This window comes from Myodes glareolus, chromosome 1, assembly GCF_982192425.1.
Source record: "Myodes glareolus chromosome 1, mMyoGla1.1, whole genome shotgun sequence".
Lineage (NCBI taxonomy): Eukaryota > Metazoa > Chordata > Mammalia > Rodentia > Cricetidae > Myodes > Myodes glareolus.
The window spans coordinates 100,511,365-100,524,193 of record NC_142026.1 but is presented as its reverse complement, the minus strand read 5'-3'; the positions used below and the strand labels follow the sequence as shown (position 1 = coordinate 100,524,193).

Here is a 12,829-nt window from a genome sequence, read left to right as displayed (position 1 = left end):
GAGAAATTTGATTGATTGATGTGTTTCCATTTGATTATTTTCTGCCCTTTGCTCTTTCTAGAGTATTTTGTTCGGCTTGTTTGTTTTTGGTTTGTCTTAGTTATGGTTGCTATTTCTGTGATGAAATACCACGATCAAAGCAACTTGTGGAGGGAAGGGTTTATTTGGCTTACATTTCCATATCATTGTTCATCATCACAGGGAGTCAGGGCAGAAACCAGGAAGCAGGAGGCCATGGAAGGGTGCTCCTTATTGGCTTGTTCAGCCTGCTTTCTTACAGAACCCAGAACCACCTGCTCAGTGGTGGCCCCACCCACAAAGGCGTGGGTCTTTCCACATTAGGCAAGTTAGAAAATGCTTCACAGTCCTGCCGATAGCCTGATCTTTTTGAGGCATTTTTCCAATTGAGATGCCCTCTTCTCAATTAACTCTACCTTGTGTCAACTTGATATAAAGCCAGCCTGCACAACCGACCCCTTGTCTACTTGACACACAAACATATCACTTTTAAGGCACAACCTTTTCTTTCTCATACATCCCTAAGATCTCACACTAGTAGGAACATCTCAATATCCCAAAATTTAAAAGTCCCAGAGTTTTTAAAAATTCAAGCATATCAAAATTCAGTCTCTTTCCTCACCAGCTGCAGTACTTGGGGGAGTGGCCTCTCCACCTTGCCTGGGCAACACTGTAGAGCTAGCCATACATATGTGTGTGTGTGTGTGTGTGTGTGTGTATGTGTGTGTGAAAGCCAATCCTGAGAAAGTGAAAGCAGAAGTGGCCCTGCCCCTTGCTCATAGAGTCAAGGGATGAACTAGCAAGGGCAGTACTGGAGAACTCACCCTGGTGTTGAAGACAGGAGAGCTTGCAGGCTGATCAGCCCTACAACTTCCTAGGCCCAGATCCAGGGTTATGAGTTGGCCCACGCCAAAATCCACCTGATTTGTGAGCTGCTGGGGCACATGAAAGGTCTTGTCCTGCAGACCTGAAGATGTAAGATCTCCGCCACACATGGCAGGAATAGAATATCCAAGAGCAGTTCCAGTGAGGGCCTAGCATTAATAGTGTAGCAGAAACCAGAGGCCTTGAACCAGACCACTGACTCCTTGCAATGTACACTTGCACATAAAATCTATGGATAAAAGAGTTTACTGCATGACTCACTATGACACATTATAACTTCCATGATGAGATTTTTTTCTTTTCTCTTAAATTTTATTTTATTTTTGTTTCGGGGTGGGGAAGTTGAAAGGGCAAAGGGTGAATATGAAGGAACAGGAAATGAATGAGATTGAGATGTGGTGTAGGAGTTCCTTCTGTCTTTGTGTGTTGCTTTCATTGGTTGAATAAAGAGACTGCCTTGGCCTTTTGATAGGGCAGCTCTTAGGTGGGCGGAGTAGGCAGAACAGAATGCTGGGAAGAGGGAATTGTGGCAGATGCCATGCTTCTCCTGCCCAAGACGGACATGGCCGGTAGGTCATAAACTCATGGTGAACACAGATTTAATAGAAATGGGTTAGTCAAGATGTGAGAGTTAGCTAGTAAGAGGCTAGAAATAATGGGCCAGGCAGTGTTTAAATAAATACAGTTCCTGTGTAATTATTTTGGGTGTAATCTAGCCGGGTGGCAGGAAGCAGGCCCGCTCCTCCATACATAGGAGATACCTGATGTGAAAGACACATAGAATAAATAAGAAAGTTTAAAAAATTTTTAAAAATTCAGTCTCTTTAAAACATTCTTAAAATCCAAAATCTTTTAAACTTTAGAGTCTCCCAACTATGGGCTCCTTTCAAATCAAAAATAAATAAAATACTTTACGGCAAAATCATATGGTTCAAATCTAAATTTTAGTTGTTTTCATGATTTTCTTTTGCTAAGTGTAAAGAAAAAAAAGTCCTTTATGTTTTATTGTAAATTGCCATTTGTTCTTACATTTGTTAACCAGCTTATAAAATTGTTTCATATTATTGCCATTTAAAACTTCTGCATTTTTTGTATAGCAATAAAAATCTCCAAAGTGAAAGACAATATCTGAAATAGAAATATAGACCATAGTCTTCTAAAATTGGGAAATAGCTTGGAAATGCTAGAACATATTCTGAGAGGAACTGGAATCAGTAAGAGAAGAAGTGGAGTGGGTTACATATTAGTATAGAAGTACCAGCTAGTCGGTATTTTCTGTGTGGTTATTCTGTATTGCTCTTAACTGGGATTCCAAGACCCTCTCTGTCTTTACAGCATTTACACAAATGGTGTACTAGTTTAAGACTCCTGCTGTATTTTTCTAGAGCATTTCTCTTAGTGAAAATGACCTTTACTTATTAAAAATAATCAATATTTGGGCTTACTGTCTAGTCGACTGTCTCTATTTTTCTCCTCAGGCTGCAGTGCTCTGTGTGTTGTACAGTAGGTGTTTGCCTGATCGTGTGAGTGGCCAAGTGCTCTTTGATAGTGTTTGTCACCGGAGACAGGGTTTCTCATCTGGAACTGACTCAAAAATCACTAACATCTTTCTTTTTTGGTTAGGTTTGAATTCAAAGTTAACATGCTTATGGATTGAAGACTACTGTAACCTGAATTTAAAAACCTTAGTAGTTTTGTACTCTTTTTTTTTTAAACAAAAAAACAAATTAAAAGACACCCATGTTTAATAGATTGCCCTACTCCTGGGTGGCCCCAGGAAAACATGGCGAGGGGAAGAGAGAGAAAGGGAGACCACGCAAAACCCAGAGACCATGTGTTCATTCTCTGTGGGGCAGTTTAAATAGCCTGTGGGAGTGATCAGACCTTCCCTGGGGAGGGGTTTCTGTTTGGCAGGCTTTCTTGACCCTTCCTGGGGAGGGGTCACCATTTGGTGGGCTTTTTCAGAGGTGGAGTTTGGACTAAGGCAACTCCCAGGGGAGGGGGCTTATGACAGGAGCTGGGGTGAAGCCCCTTAGCCACACAATGCAGACTTTTTCTATAAAGGGTGTTAGGGAACTGAGGTGATGCTTTTGACCAAACATTCCAGATTGTTTGGATAAAGGGGTGCTAGCTAGCTGAGGTAAAGCTCCCCAATCAAGCATTTTAGACTCCCTGGATAAAGGGCGCTCATATCACATTCGCTTGAGGAGGGTAGATTAGCTATCTAAAACTAAAACATCACATTTATTTAAGTGGCCATTCCAACCATGTTACAAAAGTGCTTACAGCCGGGTGGTGGCGGTGCATGCTTTTAATCCCAGCATTCGGGAGACAGAGGCAGGAGGATCTTTGTGAGTTCGAGGCCTGTGGGAGAATTGTCTGTATTCTGTCAATCATGTCTTAAATAAATGCTGATTGGCCAGGCAGGAGGTGTAGATGGGAAACCCAGACAGGAAGTGGAAATGATGCAAGGAGAGCAGGAGAATTCTGGGAAGGAGGAAGCTGATTCCCCCACTCCTGCCCAGGTCACTGAAGCAGCAGGATGTGAGCTGCCCCGCTGAAAAAGGTACTGAGCCACATGGCTAACATAGATCAGAAAAATGGGTTAATCAAGATGTGAGAGTTAGCTAATAAGTAGCCTGACCTAAAGGGCCAATTAGCTTTATAACTTATAGAGATCTCAGTGTGATTTTTCTTTGGGACTAAACAGCTGGGGGGCAGGGCAGGACAGAAACACAACAAGCAGGCCCGGCCTTCTCATGTTACAGAGGCCAACCTGGTCTACAACTCACTAGTTCCAGGACAGGCTCCAAACTACAAAGAAACCTTGTCTTGAAAAACAAAACAAAACAAAACAAAACAATCCAAAAAACAAAAAACAAACAAACAAAAAGTGTTTACACCTTTGGCTTTCTAACTCTTGTTCTAAAGGATTGCCTTAGGAACGCCCCAGTTCTCCCTGCCTTTTGGAATAGCAGTGTGTCGCCTTCTGGAAGTGTCAGTTCTTGTGTTCCTTCCTTTTGCTCAGAGTTTTATCTAAATGCTTCATTTAGCTTTTGCTCAGCTCATACACCTGAGTTCAGCCAGAATGTGAACAAAGTGAACATAATGAACTTGTGTTCTAGGAGGGAAAATTTGAGTCTTTCAACTTTATCTTCTGTATCTAGGCTTCATTTGGTGTCTGACTGAAAAATGGTATACAATATACCATTTTTTTGTCATTTTTTTTTATTAGCTTGTAGAGACAGTAAGCTGATGGAGATAAGAAGTTTCAGGTTCTAATTCTCATGTTAGGGCTTTAGTTGTGTGATTCCTTGGACACTTGGTGGAGCACGAAATAGTGCACAGTGAAAAACCCCACTGAGCCATGTCCTGACTCTGACCTTCTTTCTGTTTCTCAGAGAACTACTCTCCGGCAAGTATGGTGACTGACGTCCTGCAGATCCTCTGCGACCAGAAAGAATGTGCCGTGGAGTGCTTGTACAACAGCACCGTGACAGAGACGCTCCTCCAGCCCATTCATAACCTGATGAAAGGAACCGCGGTGGGTGTCGCCAGAGAGGAGAGGAGCCTCTTCACTGGCCAATATTCAATGGATCTTTATTTCTGACATGACTGAGATATTTTCTTTTCAATAGTTCTTACATGAATCTTTTTGCTGTATGGATCATTGTTAAATCATAGTTTATGCAGGGATTTGATGCATTAGTTATGACAGGAGGCAGGAATGCACATACACATACTACATTTTATTTTTGTGTTTTATCAAACTTAGGTCTGCTGGTGTGAAAAACTTAGAAAAAATTTATTCTATTAAGAAGCCATTTGTCTTGTGAATGCAATAAATCTTGTTAATGTCTTATGCATTTTAATGACAGTTTTATTGCTTGTGGAAATACAACTGTTGTCCTGAAGAGCCAACTCTGCCACGTAGAAAGAACTAGTGTAAGAAAAAAAGCATGTGCAGCCCCTGAATTGATCAGCCATGCTGTCTTCCCAGTTCACACAGTGTGATCTCAGAGCTGAACCTCCATGCTGTCTTCCCAGTTCACACAGTGTGATCTCAGAGCTGAACCTCCATGCTGTCTTCCCAGTTCACACAGTGTGATCTCAGAGCTGAACCTCCATGCTGTCTTCCAGTTCACACAGTGTGCCTCCTTGTGCTAGAGAATTTCCCCAGAGTGTAAGCTAAGGTCGAGGGAAGTGATCTGACACCCAACACCTGGTGAAACTGCTGTCCTCACCAGGATGGCCGTGTGTCCAATACAGTCGTCCACTTCTCTGACTTAAACTTCTTGTCGGTGACTGTAGAGTGCACAAGAAGGTTCATGTTTATTACCTGCTTTTTTATTATTTTTTTAAATTTATTTATTCATTTATTAAAAATTTCCACCTCCTCCCCGTCTCCCTTTTCCCTCCCCCTCCCCACCTCCTCCTCCCTCTCTAGTCCTAAGAGCAGTCAGGTTTCCATGCTTTGTAGCATTTTTATCACCTCTCCTCCCTCCTGGGTCACACGTTGTTGACTGCTGCTTGCTGTAAAATGTCACTGTTTTAAACTTTGTGTTAACCAAATTTTCTAAACAAGCTTATGTATTCTTACTTTGTTTTTTAAGTCCCCCTTCCTCAATGAATCCTGCCCCACATGGAAACATCCCTCCTGTGCAGACTAAGGTGTTTTTTCTTTTTATTGTATTCTTGTGCTGCGTCCTTCTGCAGTTGTCCTTGTATTTGAATTATTATTTGCAGTTTTTGGTATTGCACTTATCTATTTGGGAAGGCATGCACATGCTGTGGTGTACATGTAGAGATCATGTGATCACTTGTCCAATTCTTTTTTTCTTTTTCCATCATGTGGGACTTAGAGATTGACCTTAGGTCATCAGACTTGATGGCAAATGTTCTTACCCTCTATACCATCTTGCTGGCTTTGAATCGTCCTTCTTGAGTATAGACTAGTTTACTGATACACGGTACATATCTATCTAGTACCTAATTTAAGATATCCAGCATAATCTATTGAGCCACTGGTCTGACAGTGCTGTTCTGGATATTACTAATCCAGAAGATAGTTAAGTATATTTTTGTAAAGGGAGACTGTGCTTTCGTTTTCTGGGCACCCTGATCTGAATAATCACACAAAAACAATATTAATTACAACACTGTTTGGACATTGGCTCAGAAATATTCCTAGCTAGCTCTTACATCTTAAATTAACCCAAGTCTATTAATCTGTGTATCTCCATGAAGCTGCGGTTTCCTTCTCCTTTGGAAGCTACATAGAGTTTCCCTGACTCTGCCTTTTTTTCCCCTCTGTCTCTGCTTGGATTTCCCACCTTGCTATTTTCTGCCCTGCCATAGGTCAAAGCAGCTTATTTATTAAACAATGGTAATAAATCATATTCATAGTACACAGAAGGGAATTCCATATTGTCTCCCCTTTTCTGTTAAATAAAAGGAAGGTTTTTACTTTAACGTAGTAAAGTTACATATACAGAACAGTTACTTGCTATTGCCTGTAAGAAGGTTACTCTGATCACTCTCTGTGCAGCAAATATTTAGCATGAGCAACAGAAAGTTCTATAGGAAAGCTGTGTGTCTGACCGAATGTTTGGGTACAAATAGAACTTTAATATGTGAGAGACATAACACATTCTAGATAGAAGTTTCAAGAAAAGTGGTTTATATGAAAATAGATTATGTATGAAAATTGTGAGATAATCATGTGTGTATCTACATCTTTATATTTTCTGTGTAGATTTGTACAAGCAGAACATATATACACAAACACATATACATATATACATACAGACATAGGTATATGTATAAACACACACATATATACATAGGTACATGCATACACAGGTGTATACCAACACACACATATAATTTTTTCTTGGGAGAGGGTCTCTGTGTATAGTCTAGGCTGACTTCAGACTCTCAGTCTTCCTGCCTCATTTAGCCTTATGAGTGCTGGAATTTCTGTAGACATGTGTACTTATTTTTCTTTCTTATTGCTGTTACAAAACAACTCAAGAAGATAATGTAAAAGAGAAAGGGATAGACATCTGATATCTAATTTCAGATATCTAGAGTCATGTAGTGACACTGGTGCTCTACACTGGGTATTATAAAAGAACAAGGCATGCTTATTTTAGCTCCTAATACAAGAGGCAGTCCATCAGTAGGAACATAGAAGCTGTTCGCATTGTATCCACAGTTAAGAAACAGAGACTAATACATACTGCACTCAGCAGCTTCTCTACACTTCCAGAACTCGAACCAGGGAATGACACCCTCGCAGTGCACGGATCACCAACTACCAACCAGTTAACGTAATGAGGAGAATCACTGCAGGTGTCTCGAGGCCTGGTACCTCTCCGTTCTTTCACGTTCACAACAGTAATCATCATCCTCATCAACACTCACACACACACACATGCGCATGCACACACACACACACACACACACACACATGCGCATGCACACACACACACACACACACATGCGCATGCACACACACGTATGCACACAGTGAATATAATTTCTATGTGTGTGGTGTGCAGGCATGTATGGGAAGATATGCATGCCTGTGTGTGACTTGGGGAGCACTGAGCACTTTATGTGTCCTTCTAGTCCTCTTTTCATGTTATTCCCTTGAGACAGGTTCTCTGCTGGAACCGGGAACTACCTAGGAAGCCTGAGCATTCTCCCGTCACTTCCTGAGTCACAGACATGTACAGCCATGCCTAGTTTTAAATGTGGGTCTTGGGTACTGGAATTCAGGTCCACATGTTTCGTTAGCAGGTACTCTTACCCACTGAACCATCTTTTAGTCCCCACCATATATAATTATCGGGGACTATACCTGACTCATATTCATTAGTGGAATTCATGAAATTTTTAATATTGTATTAGTTGTAAGATTTATATTTTAAAATGCAGAGAATATGGACATTAGTATCCATGCAGGCAGAAAGCAATAAGTAGACTCTGAAAATAACAGGAGTTTCTGTAAGTTGACTTCAGCATTAACAGGTTTCAATATTTTCTTTATGTTATTATATAGTGGCTAAGATGTATTAACAATTCCATTTAAAGTGAGCAGATATGAGTGATCAACTTTGTTGTCCACGCGGTTGATATTATTGACTATCGGAAAGCTCATGAACTGGCTATCTCTGGTCAATCTTTGCCCAGTTAGGTAAATAAGGGGATGGTACTGATATAAACAATCTAATGTATTAGATACCATATATCGTATATCATGATGAACTTGCAGAAATATGGTACCTGAAAAGTACAAGACATTGCAGATAGGGAGGAAGCTACAGCATTTTCTATCCAGAATTATACATGAAGCTGTAATACAGACAATGATTCTCAATAACTGGCTTAGGTGAAAATCTTGGATTTATTTGCTCATCAACTCTGCTGGTGAAAGAATATAATCTAATGACACATTTAACTCAGACATATTATTTCACTAGCAGAAGTCCTTAAGGTCTCTGTTGTTGTTGTAGCCATATAATTTTATTATACTACGCTCCACCCCTGCGGCATCATAAAATTATATGATTTGTCTTGTCATTTTTTAAAAATGTGCAGGCTGCTCCAGATTGCTCTGAAACAGCTTTAATTCACATAGCGGATATTTTGGCAAGAATTGCTTCTGTAGAAGAAGGACTTATGTTGCTTCTTTATGGAGAAAACATGAACTCTTCTGAAGAAGAAAGGTGCGTGGACATTTAGCTGGTGTAACTATTTGGGGGTGGATAGGTTTCCCAAGCAGGTACTAGGGACACATTAAGCCATCGTTGATGTAATCTCTTAAAATATTTATTGTTTTTACATATATATGTGTATGCCTGCACAAGTTTATTTGCACCATGTGCTTACAAAGCTCCCCTGGAGGGTAGAAGAGGGTGTGGAATTCCTGAAAGTGGTGTTATTACTTAATTCCAAAGATTACTGTATAATCTTAGTTTGCAGTAAGGGTAGGGAGCGTCACTCCAGATAGGAGCCCACACCTTCTCACTTGCTCCCCTAGACCCTCTGACAAACTACTGAAACCACAGGAGTTGCTTTCAGTCAAACAGATTGAGGAGAAGCCACACCCCCTTTCCTCCTCTGCTGTCACCCAGTCCTAGCTCCTCTTTTGCAGTGCTATAGTCTTGGGGCATTTAGGCTTCTAGGCTTTCTCTGTACTTCTGATGACACGATACTTGGGCAATCCTGTGAAACTGTAAATGTGTCTACTCTGGTTTATAAAATGGCATCATGTACTTTACCCTAAATCTCAGTCCTTAAATACAACATGGACATTTTCTTGGGTGAATACAGGATGTAACATCATTTTATTGTAGCATTATATTCTTACTTAGTTTATTGTAATTTATTCAGATTCCCCTCTCCCCTTAACACCAGGCTCTGCCTCAGATTGTACCTCCTCAAATGGCACTGTAATGAACAGTCTTTAGCCTGTTGCTAAGATGAATTATGTTAATTGTTTTTAGGAGAATTGGGCTTTAAAATACTTATTTATTTTGTATATGAGAGCTCTATTTGCATGTCTGCCTACATGACAGAAGAGGGCATCAGATTCTGTTATAGATGGCTATGAACCACCATGTGGTTGCTAGGAATTAAACTTAGGACCTCTGGAAGAGCAGCCGGTGCTGTTAGCCACTGATCCATCTCTCCAGCCCTGATATTAATTGTTTTCTAAGTGCCAAGCAGCCTTATTCAGGGAGTAAGTTACACTTGGTTATGAGTATTCGTCTTCACCATTCAGGCTTTGAGTTTCTCAAGGTTACAGATATCTCTGCAATGCTGACAGATGATATCAACTGCTGAACCCAGAATATCCTTGGTTTTGTTTTTTGATATTTACTACATGCTGGTTTCATGAGTTAGAAATGATTTCTCCTGTTTCTGTCTTCTGAAAGAAATTGTGGAGACTGTTGTAATTTCTATAAATATTTGGCAGAATCCATTTGTGAGACAATGAGTACCTGGTGTTATCTAATTCTTTTAATTGCTTAATTTTTTTATTAGATATACAGACCTGTTCAGAGTTATTTCCTATGGTATGAAACTTAACAGGTTGTATATTTCAGAGAAGTGAAGTTACTTATTTATTTTAGAGTTGCCAATAATATGCTCTGGCTATCTTGTTATTGCTGGCCTACCAGTAGTGAAAAATCTCTGTTCTTGTTCTGAAGTTAATTATTTTAACTTCACTGTTATTATTATTATTATTATGCTAATTGGAAACTTAACAATTTTGTGGCTTTTTCCAGAAAATCAATTCTTGATCTTGTTGATTGTATGTGCATATTTGCATGTGTGTGGTATGTGTGCACATACATGTATTCACAGGCATACACATACTATGATATATGTGTAGGTATCAAAGGACAACATTGTGGAGTTTATTTTGTTCTTATACATCGATATAGGTTTTGGGGGGATCAAACTCAGGTCATTGGATACTTTTACCTGCTGAGGAGTCTTGTTGGCTTGTGTGTGTGTGTGTGTGTGTGTGTGTGTGTGTGTGTGTGTGTGTGCTACAAGCAGAACATCTTATTCCTGTTGGAGTACAGTAAATTTGTTCACTTCCATGGATAATGAAATTGTCATCTCATACTTTCTCATTTCCCTCCAGTTTTTCTTTATTTGTTGCTTTGGTTTCTTTTATTACTCCTTAGATGTTGGTAACACTTACAAGGGCAGTTCTCACTTGCGGTCTTTATATTGTGTAGAAAATGCCATGACATTTTTCTGGGAAAGCCCTAATGAAGCCTCTTGCAGTTACCTGCCTGAAAAACCTCTCAACAGGAGACTGAGTGGAAGCTGTGCTGGATCTCAAACATCAGTGTATCAGTGTCCTCTTGATTTGATCTTCCCTTTTTTTCTCCTTTCCTCCCCTTCCCTCCCCTCTCCTTCCCTCCCCTCCCCTCCCCTTGCCTCTCCTCCCTACTCTCTCCCTTCCCCTTCATTTACCCTTCCCCCTTTCCCTTCCCTTTCCCCTCCCTTCTCCTCTTCCCTCCCCTCCTCTTCCTCCCTCCCCTTCCTCCTCCTTCCTCCCTCCCCCCTCTCTCTGTCTCTCTCTCTCCTTCTGTCTCTCTCTCTCTGTCTCTCTCTCTCTTTTTCTCTTTAGAGACAGGGTTTCCTTGTGTATCCTTGGCCATCCTAGAATTAGGTCTATAGACCAGGCTGGCCTCGGAGATCGGGAGAGCTGCCTGGCTCTACCTCCTGGGTGCTGGGACTGAAGGTGTGCACCACCTCCCCCAGGTGCTCAGGGCCTGTCTCTTGATCTCTCTGCCTTCTGAGAAGTGCCTGGGCTAGCTGCATGCAGTTTTAAGTGGAATCTGGAGAGCAGAGTTTTCCTTAAATTTACTTTCAGGTAGCTCTTACTCGCAGTCCTGGTTTTTGTTCTCAGCTGCAGAGTTATTTAAGTTGTCAGCTATTGTTGTTGTTGTCTTTCCCCAATGCTCTACAAGTTAATCAGATGATTTCTGGCTTTTGTGCTGTGGCTGGTGACCATTGTTTTCTAGGTTCTGGTTTACACGGCTCTTCTGTATTCTAGGATCCAAAATTCTCCCATTGTCCGTTAGTTTCTTTGTCCTTGAGAGTTTCTTTGCATTTAAAAAATATTTTTACTTACGCATTTTAGTCTTTATGGAGGGAGCATATAGATGTTATACATTCAGTTTGACATTTTTACCTGGAGATGTTAAGTATATAATGATTTTTTTTTAATTAGGAAGATTTATCTTTTGTCATGAATTCTAAGACCCCCTTATGTATTATTTAATCCTTTGGAAATTTATTTTTTTCATTTTTTTAAAAATAAGACCTTACTAATAACACAAGCCAACCTTGCACTGTGATTCTTCCAGTTAGTCAGTTCTAACTCTATGTGAGTTCATTAAATTGCATGGACTTTGAGTTTGCTTAATTTTGTTGTGTGACTTTTATTAATTTGTAAGTTTTTATTAAAAAGTTTATAAAATTAAAAAAATAAAGTTACTTCCTAGAAAAATTTTAAAAAATGAGTGCTACTATGCCTGGCATTAATAATTTAAAAATTAATAAGTTTTTATGTTTCTATATGAATATTAATAATATTTCTAGATGAAATCAGGGTTCTGCCAGTCACATGTGATGTATATGTGGGTTTATTTTCCAAGAAAGTTTTTTTTCACATTGAAGCTGAACAAACAAGATGTTAATTACCAGAAGTGCCTTCCAAATCATCATTGTGTAAAGTTTGTACCAATTGTTTTCTTAGGGAAAATACTAGAAACTTTGCAAGTGCAATTAACAAGAGTCTGGCTCATTAAACTTTGTTTTTCACAGTGGAGCAGTGAGCAGCTAGCTAGCTGTAAAAGGGAATTAGGGGACCAGAAAATGACTTAGCAGGGAAACAAGCCACCTGCCAAGCCTCATGACCAATGTTTAATTCCTGGGACTCACATGGCAGAACCAGAGAGCTGATTCCTGCAATTGTGCTCTGATCTCCAGGTTGTCCTGTGGCTGTTACACACACACACACACACACATACACACACACACACACACACACACACGAAATTAGGAATATTTTTATGAAGTGCTTTGGCATTAGCTCTATGATGAAGATGTATGATTATAGAATCCTGCCTTTTGTATAACAGGACAGTTGGGTCATCCATTTGCTTATTGCTTAGGAGGAAATTATTAATGACAGACTGAAAGGCAAGGAAAACAGTTCTAGGGAACAGAAGAGACGAGCAGAGCATATATGGAGACACGATCAGTACATTAGTACATTGCTCAGGTCATACTTAGATTTTACTTTACAATTAAGTAGCTGCATTAGGCTTCAAATGTTAAACAAATTCAAAAGAAAGAACTCACAACTTTTAAAACCTACAAAGCAAGC

At 40.0% G+C, this 12,829-nt stretch overlaps 1 protein-coding gene across 2 annotated transcripts in view; it reads left to right on the top strand.

Annotated features, from left to right (window-relative positions):
• The window catches only part of Tbc1d32 (TBC1 domain family member 32), a 207,107-nt gene that overhangs the window by 52,652 nt on the left and 141,626 nt on the right, over positions 1–12,829 (top strand). For both annotated transcript variants that reach the window (XR_015739040.1, XM_048425064.3), the window contains exons 14-15: positions 4,305–4,447; positions 8,509–8,636. Coding sequence is in view for 1 of the 2 variants with exons in the window: in XM_048425064.3 (XP_048281021.3) it covers positions 4,305–4,447; positions 8,509–8,636 (271 nt within the window). In the remaining variant the exon portion in view is untranslated. The remainder of the gene's footprint in view (positions 1–4,304; positions 4,448–8,508; positions 8,637–12,829) is intronic.